The 25,533-nt window shown below is 40.0% G+C and overlaps 1 protein-coding gene across 23 annotated transcripts in view; it reads left to right on the forward strand.

Moving 5' to 3' along the window:
• LOC148053269 (uncharacterized) overlaps window positions 1-25,533 on the forward strand; it is an 87,334-nt gene that overhangs the window by 5,833 nt on the left and 55,968 nt on the right. For 6 of the 23 annotated variants that reach the window (XR_015708008.1, XR_015708010.1, XR_015708003.1 and 3 more), the window contains exons 2-4: window positions 2,530-2,662; window positions 21,786-21,922; window positions 24,016-24,058. Coding sequence is in view for 11 of the 23 variants with exons in the window: in XM_087773596.1 (XP_087629722.1) it covers window positions 21,786-21,922; window positions 23,033-23,241 (346 nt within the window). In the remaining 12 variants the exon portion in view is untranslated. Of the gene's footprint in view, window positions 1-2,529; window positions 2,663-21,785; window positions 21,923-23,032; window positions 23,242-24,015; window positions 24,059-24,769; window positions 24,785-25,533 lie in introns of those variants that run through there. The other 17 variants (XM_087773596.1, XM_087773597.1, XM_087773601.1 and 14 more) reach the window with 5 other exon arrangements.

Raw genomic sequence — 25,533 nt, forward strand, 5'->3', positions numbered from 1 at the left:
TTGTACGCAGGAGGAAGAAGGACGAGGTTAGACAGCACAAATACTGGGAACAGCATGGCATTTCTGCTAGGAGAAAATTAACTCTCTGCATTACAGGTATTAATCAGATACTAGCTAGCAAAGGTGAAAGTTGTTGGCAAGTTCTAGAGAAGTAACCAATAATTCTTGTGCCTTCAGAGAATATTACTTCCAGGGGGAAATATTTACATTACTTAAAATGATTATAAATTAGTGATAAAAGAAATTGGTAATCAACGCAAAACTCAGTTGGATTGACCATTCTCCAATTTAATATCCTTTATGCCAGGAGTTGAAATGGATTTTTCTGACAGATGCTATGTGAGGTGATGATGTAGTAGCCTGAAGAAGCTGCCAGAATAAAAGGAAAGAAAAAGGGGGAAGTGGAAGAAGGGAAGGAGGAAACTTTTAAGGTCTTTCAATTGTAAACATTAAACCTGTTAACCACAATATCATTAGATTAATATCCTAATTTTTACCTTTCATCTGCCATTTCTAGGACACTTTTTCAAGTGTATCATAATGTAAAGTCCAAGACTTGAATATTCACACAAGACACAAAACACTACCAGGAATTGAAACTTAAAACTTGGATCCATAGCTAGCCATAATGCAGACATCTCATTTGAATTGTGACTATGTCAGCACAAGTAGAGGATTAAAAGTGTTAGTAGGCAAACTGTTCACTGTGAACAAATGATTAATTTAGATTTTTTGAGTCAAAAATTGTGTGAAACTGGTTTACTAATGTATTTGTTATTCATAATTGTAAAAAAAATTTCAGGCCATAGTTTTGAGTCATACACTTGGCTTTTACCTTAGAATACTTCTTACTAGCTTTTCTGATGTCTATGGTGTCACATAAGTGATGCAGTATTGTTTCTGCTCCTTCACTGGCTGACGAAGTCAGAAGGATGAGCATTAAATACTGTACAAGCACAAATAACCTTGTGCACATGCCAGTGCAGATAACTGGGGGAAAAAAATAGACATACTCATAGGAAAAATCTCTGATGAGGCTACTTTTTCCCCACCATTATTTCACAGACCAGTAAGAACACAGGCGCCCTGATTTCACAGTTAATTATTAATTTCTTAAATATAGGATAATTACACAGGGTAAAGGATTTGTTTTTCTTTGTAATTATGATGAGTTGATTCCAGACTTCCTCTAAGTCATTCTAATGTCCTCTACATGCGCTACTCTGCCTGGAAAGGCATGCACGAGCTATAATTTCCTTTTGACATTAAAAGCCACAAATCTAAACACCACTGCAGTAATGCAGAGGAAAAAAATGTTTGGCTCGTAACTCAAGATTAGTCTCTGTAGCCATTAAGAAGTGAAAGCTCCATGGAGGTAACAGAACCAAAACCACTGAGATTACATTCCAGTCACAACAAGCACTTAACTGTTGTAGATACAGTATCTGGACAATGATATATAGTAAATAACGAACATTCAATTGTCCATTTCACTAATATGATTTTAAGAAAATATTCATTAATGCAATTGTAAAACAGAAACAAATAGATTCATTTATTGAAAAACAATAGTTAATATAAAGGAGTAGCAGAATTCCTTCATTGGAGTCTTGTATCGTACGCTAAGAATAAAGCGAGACGTTAGCAGTACTTAGGACATTCTTACTTAAGCACAAGATTTATATTTACTATGGTTCAGTTACTTCTATAATTAAAAAGAAAACTTTTCTGAAGCTCTATGAGGAAACTATATTACATAAATAATTTGTTTAGGCACTTAGTATGTCATCCAGTAGCACTAATAAAACACCTCACCTCTAGAAACTGGAAAATGCATCTTTTTGTGACTGCTTACTGAACAAAATAAGGAGAAATGCTGGAATGCATCTGAATCAAAATTTATAAAGCATAATACTTTGAATTTTGAAAAGGAGGGATTCGGGGGTTTCTGTTGTTATTTTAAAGACACATACAGTTTGCTATGCTAAACTGGACCTAAAATCTGTGAAGTCCAGTTTCTGGTCACCTTCTGTGGCAAGCGAAGAAGTGATGCAAACAGGAACTATCTAGTTCTCCTCTCCTTTCCAGTCATAAATATTTGATCTTGGTTGAATATCTGTTTCAAAATCTTTGTTATAGTTGATTTGTAATAACAATGGGTATTCCTATTATGTACAAAATTCTATTTTAATCTTGCTTAAAACCCAATGACTCTTGTTGGGTTCAACAATATACTAATCAGTCATTGTTTCAAAAATATTTTACACCTCTTAATTGGATTGTTTTGTACCATCTCTAAGAATTTAGATGTGTCTATTCAGTATTTTGTAGAACTGTTCACATAATTTTCAGAAGTACTAGTTCCCTCCAGACCTTATTCTTCCTGTTCATTTCTCCCTCCCATTCATGGATTCTGCTCTAGTTCATGTAGCTCAGACTGATTCCATAGGCAAAGTTCCTTTACATTTTCCATAATATGGGATGTTAAAAAACAGTTCTAACATTCTGATCCATTCTTCTCACATGCAGGGGCATTTCAACAAGTGATCAGTGCAGACAAGCCGAACTGTTTTCCCTTTGCATCATCCAAGATCCTTAACTAAGGTGCTCCTGCTTTCCAGGCTCATCTGACAGGAGAGACTAATTTATAGTCACTGAAACAGTAAGTGAATATCAGTTAATATATCAGGTATTTCCCATCTTTATTTTTGCTTTGCTTTATTCGATCTTTAAAACCAATCATAATATTGCAGTGTCTTTCTTTTCACTCCTTTTAGTGCACAGCTCTTTTTCTAATAAGTAAACATTGTGCAGCCTGTTAACTATGTTTATATGACACGGCATTGTATGCCTTATGATACAGCAAAATAATCACATAAAAACCATATCACATGAAGTAACTATTGAAAAGTGTTGTCAGTGAGTCACTCTGAGCAGAATGGTTTTACTTCATTAAAAGCAAGAGAATCACACCTACTCCATTTAAGACCATCTTCTCTTCAAGGTTACCAAGGTCATTTCAATAGCTTTGGAGATTTTATTACTCTAATTCAGTAGGGCTAACCTTGTAGTAATCACAGCGTGAAAAGGCCAGCTCAGGGTAGAATGTTTCAGTCTGAGTAGAGCAAATGTTCTCAAACCATGGGAAGACTGAAGCACCATCCAGCTTCAGCATTTCTAACAGGCCAACATATTCCCAAGCAAGGAAGGGAAACTGCACTGCAGTGTCACCCACTTAGAAATCAGAGATTTGTAAAATTTCCACACTACATTTCAAGGCAGGCATGGTTTCAGTTGAAACACTCAGCTTTACATTAAAGCAGAACCCCCAGGCTTTTCTGCATATTGTAAATGGGGATTTTAATTGTCCAATTAACATTTGCTTATTTAACAATATGTCATGATTTCTTTCATTAATAGCAGCTCTGCAGCTCAGATTTCTCTGACAACTCTGCCTAATCTGCTTATCGAAGTTTATTTTAAAGGCTTGATTCCATGCTTGCCTCTTAGCGTGTGTAGTCATTGACACCATCAAAAAGTAGGCATAAAGCTCTCCCACAACAGAACGATAACATTTTACACCCACATTACCCAGATGTATATCACTACAAAACAGCAGAGAGTAAGGATTTTATGTTTTGGAACAATATTAGTAGATTTTGAGCTGACTGCTACAGGAAAGTATTAAAATGAGCTCATAAACAATTAACAGTGGGACATTCAGGTTTGTACTGATTTAGCAGAAGGCAACAATTTGTTTGTGACTCATTGCTGATCCTGCTAATAAGAATGTATAATTTTCTAATGCATTTTGGTCCCTACCTAGTGATCCTAAAGCATAATGTTAACATTCTTCACCTGTCTTACCACAGAGAATAGGTATAATGAGATTATACGAATACACATAGATGAGACTATACATATATATGCTAGCATTAGGTGAGGATGGAACTGTCAGTGCAAATATGGCAGCACCAACTGCAATATCAGCTCTGAATTAGACTTTAAGAATTACAGAACTAAGACCACTTTTCTCCTGTTACAGAAATGTGCTTTTATTACTGGTCAAGAAGACAAGCTCTCATTTAGGCCTCATAGCAGATCTTTTCTACTGACAGCTGAGTTTCTTTTTAGTTAAAGCCAAGCAAGACCCTAAGGGGGGGAACTGTTTAACAGCTTTTGCCCACATCAAGTAATATGAGCTGTGGGATAACTCTTCTCTGCAGTGATATTGCTATTGCTTATCCTCCCCCTGCCCTAGCTTGTATGAGTAATGGTTGGTTGTTGGATCTTCAGCTGTATTTCAATGTCATTCAGCTACAGGGGGAACAACTGTGACTTTTACTTGCAGTGGCTCCTGCACTTTGGATCTGCTCTCAGAATTCGTAAATATAATTGTTCACAGGCAAGATAAAACAGTCAGATGACACATTAGTCCTAGCCAAGGAAAAGAAGCACAACGGAGGGCATTTAATGAGTCTTGACATAAAGCCTTGTCATTCAAGTAGTCACAGTGGTAGTTCTGCACTTCGTCTCCCCTCAAGTGTGATCCCCCATTGTCCTTTTAATGTTGTTTTTGCAAGATACCTCAGTTCTGCTTCAACTGCAGGTTCCTACAGTCCTTGAAGCTCATTATCCTTCACTACTGGTGAAAGAAAGAAACAACCTAGGAACTAAATATATACTGAATTTCAAGGAGGTTGCTATTTGTAGTGATATTTCCATGCATTTATTTTCCGTTGCAGTGCTTGCATAACCACCCCCTCTGAGCTCTGCCCATTTTAAGTGCAAGTGCAGCTGAAAAGTACTATTTAGTCCACTTGAAGTGGCACAGCAAACTAGCTTTATCCACAGAGCCGAGTTTGTTTCATCACATATGGCATGATGCACAGCTTTAATTTTTGCCAAACTGAAAGCAGAATCCCCTAAATTTATGTAGCATGCTTAGGGCCATGCTCCAAATAGTGGAGAGCAAAGTCTTCGATCATGCTTTATGTCTGCTCCGTTTAAAAAAACACATATTAGAGGAGCTTCCCGCAGATGGAGGACACCTTGGTCTCTGATTAGGGCTGGGAGAAAGTTGTTCAATTGACTTCTGTCTGAGTTTATGTAACATTTGCTGGTATTCAAGAAAATTGTTCTTGCTAGTCAGAGGTACAATATTGTTAATGGCTGCTCTTCATAGTAAGTTTTATGAAGAATCCAGGGTAGCACGCCAATCAGGCAAAGGTCCAAGTGGTTGGGTCATTCCCCGAACGCTCAAGAGAATTTTTTCTGTCAAATGACCAGGGAAGTGTATTAATTTTGGTAGGGAAAGTGAGTCAAAAGTGTTTATTTGAGTACGACAGTGTATAACACCTGGATTAAGCGTTTCAAAATGTCCATTTTGTTTCACAGTGAAAATTAAAATTCTTTGACTCTTTTCTTAAATAACTAGCAAAAAAGGGAAAAAAATAAATCACATTAAGCAGAACAGTAAACCATTTTCATTTTCCATTGCCTTTACCTACAGCCTTTAGAGAAAGTTTTCATAAGGGAAAGCCCCTTCTATTTTGTGTTAAAGAGGGCGATAAGTGTCCCTTTGGGACAAAAAGCTATAGTTAGCTGAAATCAGTACTACTTCTTTAAAGCAAACCAAGCTCACAGCAAAGGGGAGAAAAGAACAGAAATTAGGAAGAAAAAGAGCTGCTATTCTGGTGCATCTCTTACTTTCAACTCACTTGCACCTGGAAAAAGACAGATCCAGCACATGGTCTTATCAACCACTCCAAAAACCTGGCAAACTCCTAGCAGCGTCTGATGATTACAATGCTGCTTTTAGCTGCCCTTTAGTCATGGGTTCCTAGCAGTGAAACAAGACATGCCACAGCCTTAATCAGCCAAGTCACACCTCCTAGGAAAACACACACACACAAAGGTCAGAAAAAGACCTCAAAGAAGAGAGTAGGAAAGAAAATGGACATATGAGATAGGAGGTGATGGTGAAACCCAACTGTTGTACATTATATATATTCCATTTGGTGTCATGGATTTAGCTTAACTAAGGGGAATGATAACACCCTTCAGTCTCTCCTCAGTGGAGCTTGGACAGGACAGATGATAACTGTCCATCAGCCTCATCCGTGCCTTCCCTTCATTTCAACATTTGTAGGCCCAAAGAATCAATGCCGGGGGAAAGACAGCGGATTTACTCACCACGTTTAATTATTTTAGAAAGATCAAACAGTCACATATTTTGATTTGTTTTTACACAATGGAGTATTTTACATATTCTGCTTCTTCATTATTAAAAAGAAAAAAAAGTTGGTCTTATTCAGACACGGCAAAAGCAAGAAGATCGTTGGAATCGTACTAGAGGAAAGATTTCAGCACAAGCAGAGATAACCATGTCATTTCCTTAAACCTTGCAACAGTCAATAACTGCATTTTTCAAAGTACAAAAAGCCTGTTTCTCTCAGTTTTCTTAGATGATCAGATTTTCCCTGTAGCATACAAAAGCCAGTAATTTGAAGTCCATTTGGATTTACCCTTGATTTGTTCTTGATCCCACAGAATCTTGACATAATAAAGATTAGATCTAGAGATAATAAAGATTTTCAGTCACCCTAGTATTATTACCAGTTACAGCTTCCTTATTATTTTGCTGAGATTTATTTGTATCTGTCAGCTTCCTTCGGGATATTACTTCATGACACAGAAACCGTGTATCTTGCAAATTTTTAAAACTGGTTATCAAGCTGAAATGATTTTATTAATTTCTTGCTATTAGTTCTTCTTAGTATGCTAAAAAAATTCCTTTTAAGCAAGCATAATTCAGGATATTATTACTAAAGATTTTGCAGAATACATATTAGAATTTTGTTTCATACAAAGGGCCTGCTCCTACAACTCTTATTCTTCTGGGTGGCTTTGTTCTGATAAGGCTGCAAAAGTGGGACTTCTGTAATGTGACAAATCAAAAGATTTGTGGACAAGTTTTTGACTCATATGCAACTGGCAAAATAGATGAGGATCAATTCATGTGCACAGACCATGGCCCAGCAACTGGGTGGCCTCACTGAGCACATGTCTAGAGCAGACTAGTCATTTTCCTTTAAAAAAACTATGTAAGTACATGATCCCCATCTTTTTGACTGTAGTATGAATCACACAAACTACATACTCCTGAAAATCCCTCTCTCACTACATTTAGTGGAATACATCGAAAGTAGATTTCTCAGGGAGACTGTGCTCCCATCTGTGGTGAAGTTAGCAGTAAAACAATGCCTCTTCATATGCTTGCTGCCCATTTTCTAAAATGAAACAAAACTTAGTGCATGACCAGGAAAAGAAAAGCAAGGCAACTAGCAGAAAGGCAATGCAACAGCTACCCGCGGGTGTGGAGCAGCAGGTCACATCTATGGGGCGAAGCGATGTGCTCTGTGGGGAAGTGGAGCAATGGGGCCCGTACTGAGCCACTTGGGAACCACACCAGCCAGCAGCACCGCATCTGCCAGGTCTGTGTCTCCTCAGGCGCACAGCGTGGCAGCAAGAAGTTTCTGCAACAGTGCTTTCACAGAGGTGCTTTTCACAGAGAAACATACAGTGACAAGGAAAGCAATATCGGCCCTGGATACCCAGTATGCCTGGGATTTTTTTTTGCGTACCATCCCAAACATACAGTGCTCAGACTGCAAAATTATGTTACAGGTAATTTAATTACACGTTGAGCGTAAGTTGCAAGTATATAGATACACAGGACTGTAACGGAGCCATTGTCACTGAAGATAGCCAGTGCCAGAAGGGGAACAGTTAGTACAGGAGCATCCGTGAGAACACTGTTGCATAAACATATTTAAGCCCATTATAACAAACAAGACTTTTAGTACAAGATGAGAATTTCAGACATTGCACTGTGACGGGGGGAAGACCAAGAGACCCAAGAAGGTATCAGCAATGCATTACTCCCTTAAAAAACCAAGGAGTTTATTAATGAAAATGCTCACAGGACTGAAGAAAATGAGATGCACCTCAGACTTTCAAGAACAGTAAAAAAAATAAAAATCCCCATCTCCTTCCCAATCAGGCCCTGGGAAGGTGAGAGGAGATTGAGATTTCCTTTCTTATCAATACCCTGAGTTTTTATCAGTTTGATCCTGAACAGTCGTAGAAAACTCACTGTCCAAACATCTGATGTTTCTTGATATCACCATGGGTAGCAATTCAGCCTTGGCCAGCTACACATCTCTCATTTATCTAACAATGCTGTAGAGGAAGGAAATTCTAGGATTAAAGTAGGAGAGTGAGACGGAAATGTTTTCCTCATTATAGGAAAGGGACATCAGTGCAACATCCAGGAACATGTATCAGGAAAGTACCGATCCCGAGGTTTGTACAGCACCACATGCATTTCCAGTGGGGAGCAATAGCTCCAAGCAAGATCAGGCACATCCCTGTTATACCATTATGGCATAATTCTGATAGAATAAATGTCTCCTGAGATGCCATAGTGAGATATGTGCTCCCACTATGATTGTTATTTCATCTGGAGCAAACTGCTCGTCTTGGCCAGTGAACTGTCATCTTAGCCCCATTTACTGTTTATTCTATCTTTGATTTTCCTTAGAATGCAGAAAAATTATCACACTTTCTATTATACTGTTTTGTAGAAAGACAAACAAAACCTTTCAAGAAAACCACACAAAAAAGAGGTTTGTGTTCCATGGGTTTGCAGTACAGTTTTCATTGTAAGCTGTGATTTGCTGTTCAACTTACAGTTTCTAGAGTATATCCATGGGCTGGAATATAAACAGTAAATCCTCTTGGTGTCAGCCATCATGTTCTCTCATCCCTTGATTTGCCAGCGAGGAAAAGCTGCCTTGTAACAAGAAAATCTTTGTAAGAAACCACATATAAGAAAACATTGTAAGAAATCACTTCATGTTTGTGCCTTGTGCTTACGTTCTTACGCATGAGTGCCAATTGAAAGCAACGTATCAATATTATCATGTCGTCATATTTAATAACAGTAGGCACAGGAGTAAATGCCTTAGCTTTGTGTGTTACAGAATCTAACACCGAGGCCTGATTCTAGGAAGAGTTAATTCAGATACTGCAGTGCTGCCTTGCAAGTTCTGAGTAACCTCTCCTATTTTACATAGTATTTCGTCTCAAGACTAGTATCCAAGCATCTCCGAGATAAGCAATAAGCTCCTGACTAATATTTGTCATCTTCAATTCATTTGAGAGAATTAACTCTTCTTCTCTCTCTGTAGGATGAGTAGAACATGCAATTGCTCTGAATGGGTTTGACATTTTTTAAACACAAGCATTGATTTAAGGGAGTGAGTGTGCCATGCACTTGGAGTGAGAAATTTTTCCTTTTATATCAGTCACTGCCTCCTGAAAAATTCATTTCAGAGGATGAGATGAGAGCCCAGAAATTCAAAGCATTTGAAAATAACAAGAATCTCTTAAGGTGATATCCTAGGGAAAACCACTGCAAAGAACAAAACATTTGTATGAGTTAGGTAAGATTTTCAGATTTGAAAAAACAGTTTATATAGGCGATGAAACTATGTAATGCCTGACAGCCAAACCAGGAGAAAGTTCCTTCCCCAACAAACTCTCATGCTTTTAGAGTTTGCATCATAAGAAGCAATGGTAGAGCTTGATGCTTAAGTAGTCCTTGAAGCAAAAGGAATTTGACAATTGGAAAGCATGATACTGTGTCCTGTTTGACCATTGAGTCCTACACCACGTACCAAAACAGTGAGGAACAGCAGGGCTAGAGAGACACCAAAATGGTAGGAGAAATAAATGTGCATAAAACAATGTTAGGTTATATCAATAGACCAAGAAATCACAGAAACTTAGATCTGAACACACATTTTGCTTGCAGAATGAGTTTCATTGTACAGATGGTTACTACTTTTTTGTCTCAAAATAAAGACCATTACACTGTACACGCTGGCTTCTGCTCAACAAATATGTTCTGTTTCTTTCCTACCCCCATGAATATGCCACTTTTCTTTAATATGAGTTTTAAGACATTTGAGCTTGCATAGCCCAGTCACAGATCCAAAAACTACAGCTGAAATGTAGCTCTGAGCTGTGCTCTGGCCTTCCCCCAGAGAGACCTCTGGCTAGGTAACGAGCTATAAAATTCCCTTTAGGTAACCAGAAGGCTTGTATGTTTGTGTGCCTCCTGACTGGCAATATTCTTCAGACACTCATGAATGTACTTAGGGGTAGCAGTAAACATAAAACTCAAGAGCTGAAATCTAAGAATCTGCTATGCTGACTAATGGAAAGTTTCCTTCTTGGTCTGGGTCTGTTGGCTTTTCTTTCCCTTTCAGTGTTACATAAAAAAATCTTATAGGTTTGATTCCATTTAGTTGTCAGCTCTAGTGGATATTTTTAGTCCAGAAATTTCAACACTATCTTGAAACAGTGTTAAGCTAAGGACAGACAGTGATATGAACAAGTGTAACTTGACCCTATTTTTCTAAACAATATAGATACTGAAACTAGTAATCTCTCATGCTATATCTATGTTTTCAAACTAAAACTTTCAAGAGGAAAGAAATTCAGTAAACATCTTTGAGTATACAAATACTGTCCCTGGGTAATTATCAGAGAACAGAATCCACTGTAGAGAAGATGACAGATGACAGGTTTCTTAAACATTTTTAAGAAATCCAGACTTGGAAACGGATCCACTAAATTATGTCCTTGTCCATGACTGCTTCTGTGTTTGTCTCAAGTGGCATTCTTCTTTTTCTCATGTTCACATGCAATTTGCTAACTTCCGTTAAAAGAAAATACATTATTTCACATTGACCCTATATCAATGGAAAGGCACGTTTAAAAGAATCACAATAAATACCCTAATGCTATTTAGACTTCTGGCAATCTTTATGAAGATGCTGGAACGCAGATAACTACATCCTTTGTAACAGTGATGCCTACACAAACACTTGAATTTGTGCTAAAATTTAAGCCATGTAAAAAGCCAACCTTAATTCTACGTCGCCCCTCACAGCACTGGCTGTGCCTGCCGCCTCACCAGTGCAGGGCTTAGAGGGAGTTCTGCAGCCGCCCGGGGCAGAGCAGCACCCTGAGAACAAGCTGCAGGAGATAAAAAGATCCTCGTTTTGTAAGAGCTCCCCAGAATCAGGTGAATGACAACATTCTTTGGTCTTTTGTTTCTAGCCTGAGAAAGGATGCACACTGACAAAGAGAAAATTTTCATCTATTGGAGATGTACTCTTTTCTTTCACTTTAACGGAAGAAAATTTAATCCAGTTTAAAGAAACCTTTGGATGCAAAGCAGCCCTAGTTCCTTCAGTAATATTATTCAGTATTTGAATAACCAGTTTATCAAGAACACAAAGGCCTAATTTCAGAACTGGGTATCTGGTGGATATGCAATTAACAGCCTAAAGGGAATTAAAGTCTGATCCTATTTAAATGACTGTTGTGATTAAGATGTTTGACTGTCCTGTTTCTTTCCTTCTTGGACTTTTTACTAGCCCCATAATATCTCAGTGATCCTATCTAGGTAATAGGACTTTCAAAGTGTACCTTTCCACTTTCAAAATGTACCTTCTAGGGATGTCACTCTGAAATTTCATATACCACTTTTTGCTTACATATCTTTAGTATTTTTATACCAATTACTGTTTCGGATTGCCTATTTTGTTCTCCCACTCAGTATAAATACTTATTCATTATCCCAGTTTAAATTCTACCTGCAAAGCCTATTGATTTTTAGCTTTTACAATCTTTAATTTTGTTTCTGAATGGTGAGCTGTACACGTTTGTATTACTACATGCTGAAAAATCCATTATTATACTTTGCTTACAGTAAGAATCGCTTCTAGTTGAACAGGTATTTTTGATGACTGGTTTCAAAATCATACTAGATACCATTTTGATTAGAAATAGTAACTTGTCACGTACTGAATCAACTAGCTGATTAGAGACACCATATTTCTCTAAAATTGTGAAGGTGGCTGGCTATACATCCAACTTTGATATTAAATCCTCTCTAGTTAGCCTTCAGAGTAATTTTCCTAAACCACTTGAATACCACAGAAAGTGAAGTTTGATCAATTGCAAAATCATACTCCACAAGCTTTCCAAAGGGGTATATGAGAAAAGGGATGCCAAGGTTCCCTGAATATCCAGCACTTTTAGCCTCTCATTTTCTGCATTAAAAAAAAAACACAAACGAAAAAACAAAAACCAAAAACAACCAAACAGTACAATCAGAAACATCATAGGAGCCAGAAAACCTACTGTACTACAGGCAAGTAAATAAAACAGATGAATAATATATTTTTAAGATAATAAAGCTGCAGACAGAATATTACAACTTTATTCTGTTCTGACAGTACAGGTAGAAGCAAACTAGTGATTTTTACGAGATTATTTTTTCGCAAATGACTGGCCAAAGTGAGGGCTCTGTGTTTGAGTTACTGTTAGCCAGTTTAAGTATATAGTACTATAGAAACAGGCTTGAACACTAAAGATGCCTAGCCTTCAAAATTTGCTAAAGACAACACAATTACGGCAATGCGCTCACCAAGACAGGACTTTAGATTTGCTCGGATTTTATACCATGGCTTTGCCTTTCCAACTGCTGATGAATAATTGTATAGTGGAAAGCCCCTGCGAATCTAAATTCTTAAAGAAAAATCTGATTACTTTAGTTCTCAAAAGTTAACTTAAGCATATTAAGTTTTCCCTCCCAGTAAACTTATTTAAGTGAAGTCTCCTTATAACTGCTTTTTCTCCTCTTAATGTCTTTATAAATATTATTCAGAGGTCTCAGAGTGACCCTGAACAGATTCTGATGGCTGAGAAAGCTAGCAAGAAATGCCCCTAGTGTTTTTCTCTGGTCCTGCCTTGCTATCAGAGCACAGCTCACAGAGAATAAATTACAGAACTGAATTGCAAGATTCAAGGAGGGGAAAAGTTTAGCCAAAGCTTTTCAGCTGTGGTGTTGTCTGCAAGCACGTAAGAGGAATCATATTATCTATAGCTCTCTGTCTTTCTGAAACAAAATCAAGCACCAACTAAAGACAGATTTTAATCCTACAGCCTACATGGCTTTCTAAGAAAGGTGTTATAATTTAAATAGGAGGTAAAGGTATTATGCAGAATTAACTGATAAGGTTCTACAGCCTGTAGAAGAGATTAGAGTAGGTGATGATTTTAATAGTCTCTTCTGAGCTTAAAAATCATGAAAGCCTTGCTCTGCTTTTTTTCCAAAGTTGATCATCAAGACTGCAGTGCCTTTTGATAGTTTTGGACGAGTCCCGAGATGACATAGATACCGCACAGATTTTCAAAACTTAGAACATTTGCTAAAACTTTTGAAAAAAGAAAATGTTGAAAAAGCGGCCCCACGCAAAATTTGTGTGGAAAGGGATGTGTGTATTACTAAGATTTTTCATGCACACGGGTTTGTCTGTTCTTACTGCACTGGCTATTTTGCTAACTCCTAGTGTGTCCATCACACTGGCAATGCTCATGTAAACTTGTTTTGCAGCAGCTCAGTTTTTGTCTGGTCTTTACAGCTTGGGGGACTGGGAGTGCTTCTCTATTTACTTCTCTGCTACAAAACCATGGAGTCTCTTCCAGCACACAGAAACTATTAGAATGATGAATTGTCCTCTCCCTCTGCTCCCAAATATAACCATCTCAGTTACTTGTATGACTAAATATTTGTTGTCATCTTACATTGGTAAGTACTCTACTGTGGCCAAAAGTGGCAAAGCAGCAACACATAAATCAAAAGTTTTAATTTTCCATTCCATACGCCACAGTCCGCTAGAAGATTCAAAACAGACTGAAGAAGCTGTAAAGGAACACAGACCTTACAGCTGTGTGTATAAGAGAGCAAACGTAGGCATTTACCAGACCAGTTAATGTTGTGTAAACCTTTTATAACAATTATTTGCTTAGGGCTTTTAGTGTGTCATTTTTATTATGCTGAATGGAAGAGCAGTTCAGCTGCTGCCCTGAATCTCTCTCTGAGGAAGGATTTTTCTTTCCACAGCCCATACAGGGAACCTAGCACAGCTACGTTCCTAAATTAGGTGCCCGAACTTACGCAACGTGACTACTCTTGTGCACAGAACAGCATGCACTTACACCCACAACCAAGGCAGCCTTTTTGCCATTTGAAGCAAACAGCAGAGTGCTCTCTCCCAGGCAGACTTGTTTCACGCAGTGGCAGTGTTTTACATTCAGTTGAAACCTGTGTGAACAACATGGATCTGCCAGAAAGAGCTCCATGGCTGTTGCCTTACATGGCCAGCTGGGAGGCCAAAAAAAATCGTGCTCTGTCTCATGCTAATACAATGCCCAGGTGCTGCAGCAGCAGTGGGGAGCATCAAAGGCAGGCACCTGCACTTACCCATTTATGCTAATGCACGCAGCTCCAGAAGAACAGAGTATGTCTGGGGTAAGGTTGCTGTGCTGTAAAACCACCTTCTCTCAGCAGAGCTGCCCAAGCTCTCAGCTCTGCCTGCAGCACACGACGACATGCCAGGGGAAGCCTTAGGCTGGGGGAAGAAAGAGCTCAGACCCGACAGCAGGATGAAGGTGAAAATACAGGAAAGGGGACAGTAGGATTCAGGGCTGAGGACTGATGTTTCACAAGGGGTGTAGGAGGCTCCAGGGGTCTGTTGTGCGGGGCTGTATTTTAGGCAGTAGACCTGGGAGCAATTGTAGAGCTTCACTCTAGGCTCTGTCTATATTCCAACTTCAGCCCCACAGTCCTCCTTTGGTGCGTTTCTGTGGCAAGGAAACGGCTGAAAGGGAGACACCCCATGCTCCAGCCAGCCCCCTGAGGCTAGGAGAAGAGCAGGATGATGGGGTGCAGGGCAAGGTGATCAGTCTGGGTACAGCCCCTCTGTCACCTCCCTCTTCCCCTGAGCCTGCCTTCAGTCTCACCTCCTCAGTTATCCCCTATGTGGCCCTCTGTGCAAGGAGGAGGGGGAGGAAGCCTTGCTCCTCGCAGGACCCAGGGAGTAAGGACACAAACCCACTGAGAACCATCCTTCTAGCCCTCAACAGCATCAGGAAGGGCAGCAAATGCTGGCTTGGGGAAGGAGGCCCCTTGCAACACCACGGATTTCCTCCACTGTCCAGGTGCAAATTCAAACTAGATCCGGCCCTCCCTGTCCTTTTAACCCTCTAAGAATTTCCTTCCTTCCTACACAGTAGGTAACATTGATGGACCCTTTCTGACATACGCTAATAGGACCCTAATAGAGTAACATTTAGGCATGAATAAATTCAAATGTCAGTGACCTGGACTTGCATGAGGTTTAGTTAGTTCAACTTTTTTTTTTTTTTTTTTTTTTTTAAACCATTTGTACCCGTCTTCCTTTCCTGCTGCTGGGGGAAAGGGTGGGGAGAAGCTGCGTGAAATGACTGGCTTTGTACACTCCGGAGTGCATGATTTAGGGCTCATTCTCATTGTTTCTAGCAAGTTATTCTGCAGCTTAAACTTCATGAGATTTGTCTCCACAGTAGAGAGCTTTTGGTTCCCTTATGTAAGCGAGCAGAGATACATTTTGGGATAGTAATCCTTTAACCTGGCCAACGATAAGTACTATTAAGATAAAATAAGCAAAAAAGGGAACAAGTTCTTGCCTGAAATTAGGCAAAGTGTTGACAGAGCCACCGCAATCTACCATCCCGGTTAAAAGTTTCAGATTTTGACTGTATTATCTGACTTCTCTATAGCACAACAGAGATTTCACTACGTGATTCTGGCACAGTAATTGCAGATGAAAAGATTGATATCTTTCAGTAAACTAGTTATATGTTAGAAAATCCTTACTATTTTAGCACTTGGTGATTTGTTCATCAGGTAGTTACCCTGACTGTAAAAAAATAAAGGTATATGTCTTTCATTTCCCATTTGATCTACAGGCTCCTGCAGGCCTAGTTCTGCAAGATGGACAGGAGGAGGTGAGTTCCTCCTTGACACAGCCTGGGAGACAAAGCCCCGAGTGCAGCCACAGTTGCCCCAGGAAAGTAGCACTGGTCTTGGTGTAGCTTCTCTGTACTGTACAGAGCAATTTTATTATACTGTTGTGTAAAGCAGAGCCCCTCCGCAGCTGAGCAGGGTGGCAGGTGTTCGATTGCTCACAAAACCATGATGCAGCTATTTAAGACCAGGGCTATGGAGTAGGGTGCTGAATACAGGAAGGCTGTAGCTGTCCTCATTGAAATACGGCTGCTGTTGACATTTCCGCTCTTGTGAAAATCACTATGGTCATGCACTCTTCCGTGATCACCTTGGAGCAGGACTTCATTTTAGGTCTTATCAAGAAGTCTTTCTTCCCACAAGAAAAGCTTTTGCAAAACTGTCAAGTCTTTTTTTTCTGCATTTACTCCTTCAAATAGTTCAGCGATTCTGAAGCCTTTAATTTTCAGTGCTTAGAATAAGCAGAACCCAACAAAGCTTTGAGAACCTAAAATATTTGTTTACGTAGTACTTCTTGCTGTTATATTTTGTATCTCCCACAGGTATTTTTACTATGCTTTTTAATTCACTGCAATGCCATAACTTGAAACACAGTCCTTGGACGTCAGTGGTTCAATACTGAATAAACAAACTCAAGCGCTAAAAATCAGTTTAAGTCAATTACCCATTTAGTCAAAGAAAAGCATACATCTGAACTGTGGACTTCTCAGCCAGATCTCATTACCACACCTTTCAAGCAAGCATTTCTGAATATGTTAAACATCACCAGCAAACCAGGAATACGAACATTTGCAGGCTAAGTTAGGTGTCCTGCCAGTAGCATTAAACCTTCCGGCTTAAAAGATGACTGCCACTTTTGCCCTCTCCCACATTCATAACCTCAACTACCGTGGAGTCAGGACTGACACTTAACAAATGACTTGAGCTATGCTTTAACATATATTTAAGCTGACACTCACTCCCACCAAATAAAAGTAGTCCTCACACCTTGCCCCCCTTTCTCTCTGCATGTCTCTTGGACATTCTTAATTCACAGTAAGCAGCTGCATAGTAAAAAAAGATGAGGTTACTTTTCAGCTGCTTTGGCTTCCCAGGCAGGGTGGGGCGAGGGTGAGTTCTGCAGGCACATTAGTTCGCTGAGGCACCTCCCCGCAGCCACAAGCACTGGTGCCAGCAGGGATGAGCGCTGAGGCTGGGGACAGAGCCAGGCAACGACAGCACCAGCTTCCAGGCACGAACACCACCAGTAGGTCACTGGCAGGCTTCCACTTTGCACAACCTGCTGTGCATTAGTGCAGTCTAAATAGGCATTTGGCAAGCCTCCCATCACCTCATACAAGAGCATCTCCCTCCTTAATGTCATCATTAATTCTGTACTAAACACATCTCATTTCAAGTAGGAAACAAAAAAGGCAGGCAGAATTCTGGAGGCAATGGTGCAGAGAACCCTCAAGAGTTGTGCTTCCAGTGGACAGACCTTCCCAACCACATTCCAGTGCTTTCAACAGGATTACCACAATGCAGTGAAAATCAGAAAATCAGAAAACTTGGATTAGAAGTAGTCAAAAAAGAATATAAATGTGAACATGATCTGAGCTAACTCAGTACCGTGTTAGGTATTAGAAGTAAATCAATTAATCTTGAACCTCCTAGGAGTTTTGTCTTCATTACTGAACAATAAAACTGCAGGGCAATCTTTCACATAATTCCACTATAAGCCATAGTGTTGCAGTAGACATACCCAATTTTAAGAAACACAGAAAATACAAGCAATTTTAAACTGTATGCAAAGAACCTACTGAACTATTATGATAATGACACACATGGAAATTAAAATATGCAAACTCAAAAAGAGAAGGTTTGGAAACAAAGGAACTCAAATTGCATTTTTCTGAAATAACTACTAAAATAATCTAAAGGTAAAGGGGTGCAGATAACACCGTTCAGAGGATATCTGTGGAAACATGTTAAAGAGATGCCTCTTTTCACAGGTTGTCTATGGATATCTCAAAACGTTTATTTCTATTCAGCTACAAAAAGATTCAAACTGCTTATCCAACTTCCACATGCGTGGTATGTGCATTTATTTGTCTGCTTGCCCTCTGATGCTAAGCAGTTTCTCAAATGTGTACCCGACAGTGCAGTGCATCCTATAAATTTGCGGTACTTATTGCAACATCAAGGTGATGAAGGAAACAAAACACCGTTGCTGTCGGTGGAAACCAAGTATTTTGGTTGATGGATGATAAGAATTCCTCATTAAGGACCCTGATAATTAAAGTGTTGACAAAGTTATGTTGTTCTTCCCATACGAATGACATCTCTTGTTAATTATCCATTCCTTATATGGCACTTGGATCTTTACACAATCAAATGTCATAAGACTAAGTTCACACTCCAGTAGAAAAATAAATCATCCTAATTAACATTTCTGTTGCCGGAGAGGCGGGTATTCTCTATTTCACAAGCAACAAAGAGTACAATCCCCCACAAAGCACGCGAAGACTTACAAACTGTGCTTAGCTGTACTCTAAAGGCATAGCATATAAAAGCTGTAAACTCTCAAGCTGAATACAGAATTCTCACTCTTTCTAAAGAAAGTTCATGCTAAAGTTCATGCTGATCCACACAAGCATGGTGATTAACTACGCTGTGCTCCTCTAGCCCTCCTTTATGGAGCATAAGGCCGTGCTTGTAGAACGGCACACCTGCTAAATACACATTTACGGAACAAAATCCAATCTGTGCATACACAGTACTTACCTCATCTGCTCACATAAATACCGTCCAGTTATCTTTCTGAAAGCAGGACATATTTTATGCTTATACATCATTTTTTCCATCAAGAAGTTACTTCTTAAAATTATCATGCCTTTGGAAATATAACACGCTTGGCTATGCTTTGTCTCCAGTAATCTAACATCCACTGTTCATGCATTCTAGAATTCAAAAAAGTAGGTAGCAGATTTCCAATTTTGGGATCAGTAGGAATTTCTCTGGCTAATAAAACACAACCTACAGTACAGCGTATCTGGCTTCTGCAGAATAAGTGGGTACCTGTAGTAAGTAATGTTTCCTTTTACTGTGACAAGGCAGTGTGGTTACTCTCTACCAACAGAATATATTTTAAAGCCAGGCCAACTGCATTCTAAGATGGATCAGGTTTATATTATAAACTGGAGTTCAGCCAACATGCGAGTTTTGATTAAAGGATCAAAAGATTACAGAGACTACATTGCCTATGAGTATTTCATTAACGAGTCATAGTCATTGGTTTTAAAAGGCCCTTTTCGGGGCTCAAATTGGAGCACAAACTGCAGGCTGGTAGGACATCTCTCAAGTGCTCTGTCGCATGGTTATCCAGCTGCCGATTCCCCAGTCCTTTAAGTAGTGGTGTCTCTCCAGACTGTGCCACACTAGTTGCTTCTGCAGGCCAAACTTTCATGACTGTTGCAGCTACTGGTCAGGAATCCCAAGAAGCACGAATAAAATTCATGCAAGCTATTAGAAGAAAACAATCTGCTTTTTGTGCTGACAATTTTGCATGGTAGCTTCACAGTAAATCAAAAGAGGGGTCATACGGGAACTGGATTTCACTGATCTCTAGCCATCAGACAGGACAAGTTACATCATACTCCAAGCGCAAACTTGGCTCTCCTCCCCCTGCTTGGGCACACAGCCATGCTGAAGCCGAGTGGACCAGAAACTCTGTGCATCCTGCAGTCAACACACAGCCCATTTCCCCTTGCAGCAGTATTGCACAGCAAACGCTCACCTATTCAGGCACGGCAGCCTGGGCTTCAGCTGGCTCTGCTGCATGGCCACGCGGGCATCGCGCACGCTGCAGCCAGCAACGATGGCCCTTGCTCAGCAGGTGTCGCAGGCTTTTACCCGCCTCTTGGCCTGCACCTAACATTGCACTATTGAACCAGCCAAGTTCTGCAGCGGGGCTGTGGGTGTGCTTTAAACACCGTTACCGTGACAGGTAATGGGGCTGAGCCTCCCTGTCCCACTGCCCTTCTGCAACACCCGCGCTGTTCTGCGGCACAGCCGGGAGAAGTCACGGTGCAAACTATTACCATTCACAATAGGTCTCCCTCCAACCCTGATGGAGTACCAGTATTAAACACCAGCCAGGCAGGCTGGCAGCAAAGTCTTGTGGCTTTTTTTTTTTTCTTTTTCTTTTTTTTTAAAACTGGTTGGAAACAGAAGTGCTGAGGTACTAACAGGCTGACTCCTGTTCTTACCTCTGCCCTCAGAGTGGTTCCAAAGAATGTTTATCAATATGGTGATAGGTGCTTCATATATATAAATACTGGCTTATCGTTACCAGTAGCAGACTAGGAATAATTTCTTTAAAATATTCCCATGCAAAGAGAACTGTTACAGCTTCATGTGTATTACATAGCTGCAGGTGAAGAGTGTAACAGTTCATGGCAATACTAACTGGACTCAACTACTGCAGACTAGCCTGGAAATTAGCATTTAAAGTTATGATTGTTTGCTGTTGGTTTGCTTGGTTTCTGTTGGTTTTTCTTTTAAATCCAAGACTCACAACCATTTAAATATGTAGAAGTAGAGGCCCTAATGACTGCAGTTGTCTTCCAAAAAAAAATCAGAACTCTCCACCACGTTGTGCCAGAAATGGACCCAGAAAGCGGCCATTGTGGCTACAGGTATTCAGTCTTTGAAATATGGAAATGTATCTGCCCGTCATGAATCCAGTGGCAGATTACTGTTCTTAATCTGAACCATTCCCCTACTTATGTGGCTATTTCCAGGGACTGACAAAGCAGATTATGACTGGAGGACCAGTCAGCTGTCCTGGGGAGAGCTAGCAGATGACCAAAATGAGCATACTTGAATGAAGTGCCTGAAAGTTCAATATCAGTTTTGGACAAATCTCGCTTTTGATAACGTGGGACTTGGAGCCCTTGAACAGCAATCTGTGGGCAGGTACCTCCTGCTCTTCAGTCACAGCTGAGAAAGAGTCCTGAAAAGCCGCACGCCTCTTCCCAAACCACAGGAGTTAATGTCAGTGTTGCCTGGGGCTACTGCAAGGCACGTGCCTTATGATTTTGCTTGTATCAAAGGTGGGGAAGGAGGGGTAGTGAAAATTCTCTCTCCTCAGCTCATACCGACCTCCAAGCAAACCTCCAGCAAAGGCACGCTGCCTGCCACCAAGGGGAGGGAGTGGGGCGGAATACAATGAGGAGGCAGCATTCCCCTCACAGCTGGAATTGTAATATTTACAATGAAATATCAAATATTAAATAATGGCTTTTGCCCAATACGCATCAATGCAATAGGCATACGCTTTACAGCAAGGAAAAAATCCTCCATCACAAATACTAAAAAGCTTGTGATGGTTGTGACAGAGACATATGAAGCGCTTCCGTTTCTGCTTCAGAGGAGACAGCCATGCTGCTGCACCCACAAACCATCCCATGGGAAACTTACTTCAGAGACAAAAACAAAACCACGTTTCTTCTTAAGCTAACTGTTCTGGCTTTTCAAACTTATTAATGTAAAGAGCTACATTTAAATTCAGCAGCAGTCTCACGTTCGATTTCCTCCAATCCTGTAATCGTCATTAGCTTTGTAGTAACTGAAGTAGTTATTACCTGGGAAAGGGACAGAAAAACAGTCCATGCATTTTTAGCAATCAGCGAATGCACTGTTACAAGCTTTGATATATTAAGACTCCTTTTGGAAAGAGACCCCTGTAACTCAGCCGAATAGAGATAAATATTTACATCCTTCACACACTTACCTGGTCTCTTTCATTTTCCAGCACCCTCAACTCCTCAGCCAGGGGAGGGGAGGATACCAGCGCTGTGCAAGAGGTCACTTTTCGGTCTGCTCCAGCAAAAGCTCCATGGGCACCGCTGCTTTTCATACCACTGCTCCAAAGGCTACAGAGATGAAGTGGTAAGTGCCGTGGCTGCCTTAAAATTGCTGGTGGGGGCAGGGGAATGCATTGTTGTTTCTTGTAGAGTCCCAAATCTACAAATTTGAACTGTGAAACCAACCTGTAGCCCAGAGACAGGAATTCATTTTACCATCCTTTACCTTCACACTTCACGAAGAAAAGCAGCTGCCAATAAAGGCCAAGATATACTGTGGGCAGCTGGCTTAGAAAGATTCCCACCAACAATAAAGCTGAGTGCAAAGCACGGCTTTGCACGGTTGCCCAACCGGTGGCATTTGCAACAGAAGATATCAAAACAGTAAGTCTGACTTCCAAGCTACTTGGCAAATAAGCATGACTGGAAGAGAACTGTAACAGTCTGGAAGCTAAGTAAAAAAAAATCCAGTGGCAAGAATGGAAGCAGCAGCAGCAAAAAATGATGAATGAACCTGCCAGTTCCAAAGAAGTAAGCCATTAAAAGTACCATGAGAAAATGAAAAAACTATCAGTTTACTTATAATCAAGGCATATTTTACTGACAGATCAAGAGATCACATGATAAGATGTTTTACGTAACATCAAGGATCTAGTTGGAGATGTCCCTGATCTAGTTGAAGATGTCCCTGCCAATTGCAGGGGGGCTGGACTAGATGACCTTAAAAGGTCCCTTCCATCCCCAAACATTCTACAATTCTAAGAATTTCACATCGTTACAGACCTCATCTGAGCTACAAAAGCAAGAGATTTTTGTATACTTCTTACTGACATTTCTGGAGGTAAACCATAACGCAATTCTCAGATTTATTCAGATTGATTAGCAATAGCCATACTGCAGCAGCTGCCTCGACGTTGCTCAGCACTTTGTGTGCACAAACAGCATGAAAGATGTGACAGTACTGCGATTTTGCTGATATTTGTAGAATTACATAACATGAAACATATATTGAAGGAGGAAATGTATCTAAAAGGTAGCTCTTCTTTAAAAACAGTCAAATGAAACTCCAACAGTCTATAGAAAGTTAGCACAATGTATATTCACATGACTGTCAAGGACTATAAAGCTCAAAATCTCATTAAACAGTCCCTGTTTTAAAATCACAAGAGGCTTGAAATCATGAAAATGTTTTCAGAGCATTTGCCCATCCTTATCTGCTGAATCCAGGCACCTTTACACCTTCCATCATCCAGACTGCAAAACAGAATCCATACCCGTGCTGCTGGTTCTGTTCGGCAATCTCCCTCAACCGTCCCCGAGATGGATGGTTACAATTGATCGCACTGGACCCACAGCTGGAAAGTTCATCTGTTCCTGGCGTGACAGGCTATCTGTTTCTGTCAGGTAAGTGTTTCAGAATGAGAGGAGGAATTACTTTCATAGTCCCAGCCATCTATTTCAATAAAGCTGAGCCACTGAAGGAGGTTTTAACAGCGCAACCTGTTAGTCCTCAAGTGTTTTTGACAGCACTTTAATATTGAATTTTCTTTCCAGATTATTGCTTAGGACTGATCAAAATTGTGTTTTGAGTAAGTAGTAATTTTTCCATAGACTTTAATAGCAGCTGGATCAGACACTAGAACACCTGCTAAGAGGTGTTCTAGCTCACTTCAGCTCCCAAGCAATAAATATGACAGCAGACAGTTAGGCTAATCAAGAACTGAGAATAAAAAAGTACCATAAAAACTCCTTTCACTCTTCACTCCCTCCTCCAACACACTTGGGAGCAGTGAGGAAATGCAGGCTGTTTGATTCGGTTCACTGAGTGGTAAAAAATGCATCAGTACCTAGAGACTTTTTGAGGAAAACCAAGTATTTTACAGTTCAAGAACTTGAAATGTTCATCTGCAATGTGGTGCTTGAAACTCTTTTGGAAATTAGTCCTGGAAATGCACATCAAAATCTTCAACAAAATCCACGTCAGACACTTCTTGTGGAATACCCAGAAATTTGGATGCAGCAACAGGACTCAGTTGTGGGAGAAACTGACACAAAAGGAGGAGGCAAAGCATGCAGTATAATGCCTAAAATGACATGAAATGCTGCTGATTCAACATCTGAAAATCTAAAATCTTCACTTAGCCTTCACTTAGCTGACTGCTGACTCCTGTCTTACAGCACCTTCACCTAATGTTTATCTGAAGAGACAAGATGATATTCAGTAAGTACCTTATACACTTGTACATCATATTAAGTTTTGAATCTCTTGCTTTAGTGCTTCTCACCATACGTGTATAGATGGTATTATAACAGTTGAATCAAAACTTTTATTCGTTCAGCCGCCCAGAGGAACAATATTTGGAAGAAAGTAGAAGTAAAAAAAATTCAGTGCTTACATTTATTTCCTAAATAAAGCACATAAACATGGTCATGTTTTTGTAAGTAGCAAACTTCTTGACTAACAAGAGTGGTCTGCAAACCCCTGACCACATGAGTAAACTTGTTAGATCAGGTGTTGACAATAAAATCTGAAATTAGGGGCCTTAGAGAAACAATGTATTTATTTACTCTATAATGGTATTCTGAAGAAAGCCATCTGTTTGGTTACGGCAAGGTTTACAAAAGTCAAAAACGTAACAGTAGATAGTTACTGCAAAGTCATTCATTATCAATGTCTGATTAAGCGAAGAGGACCTTGTACAGTATTTAGCAAAGCATGAGATCTCACGAGTGGAGATTTCCTGAAATAAAAGCAGCTGAGTACAGACAAGATTGAGACAGCAGTTGAAAATGCATCCTGATCAACGACAGCAGCTGGAGTACACGTTGTACCAATGCATCTCTAAAGAACAGCTTGCTAAATAAGTCTTTTGGCCCTACAGTGCCGCTTTTTATCTCTTACCTCCTGTACCACTGCTGCTCTAATCTACAGAAAGATACGTACGTATTTGTTCGCACAAGGTCGCAACAGGAACAGAAGCGTGGAAGGAGTCCACCAACCACAGAGAACTGACACCTTTTTAGACTTCATGTTTGCACTCCACTTCTGAACCTCAACCTAGATTTCAAATCAACGGCCAGATTAAAAGGAATAAAGTTGTCCCCTTCCTGGGAAGAGGATATTTGGCAAGAACCTTGCTGAAATTCAACAAAAACCAAAATACTATGTATTTTTAAATTAAAAATACCAAACAACATGCGGCACTCACAGGCCATTAGAGAACTCTGAGTTACATCTCCACACCTGTATTGTGGAGCAGGAGGAGGGGAAAAGAGTACAGACCAAGTATAGGAAAGAGTAGAATCACAGAATCATAGAATAGTTTGGGTTGGAAGGGACCTTTAAAGGCCATCTAGTCCAACCCCGCTGCAATGAGCAGGGACATCTTCAACTAGATCAGGTTGCTCAGAGCCCCGTCCAACCTGACCTTGAAGGTTTCCAGGGATGGGGCATCTACCACCTCTCTGGGCAATCTGTTCCAGTGTTTCACCACCCTCATCATGAAAAAATTTAAAGTAAGAACAAAACATCCAGTGGAAGTTGCACTCCCACATACAGAAAAAAAAAAAAAAAAAAAAAAAAAAAAGATCTTTTAAACACCTTGAGTAAGGAAAAAAAAAATCCATTACATCTACACACCGAGTGCTATTTTATCTACTAGACTGAAGTAATTCTCAGGTCAAAATTGCCCTAAC

Source organism: Nipponia nippon, unplaced genomic scaffold (genome assembly GCF_047370975.1).
Source record: "Nipponia nippon isolate SJK-2023a ecotype South Korea unplaced genomic scaffold, ASM4737097v1 scaffold_4, whole genome shotgun sequence".
NCBI lineage: Eukaryota > Metazoa > Chordata > Aves > Pelecaniformes > Threskiornithidae > Nipponia > Nipponia nippon.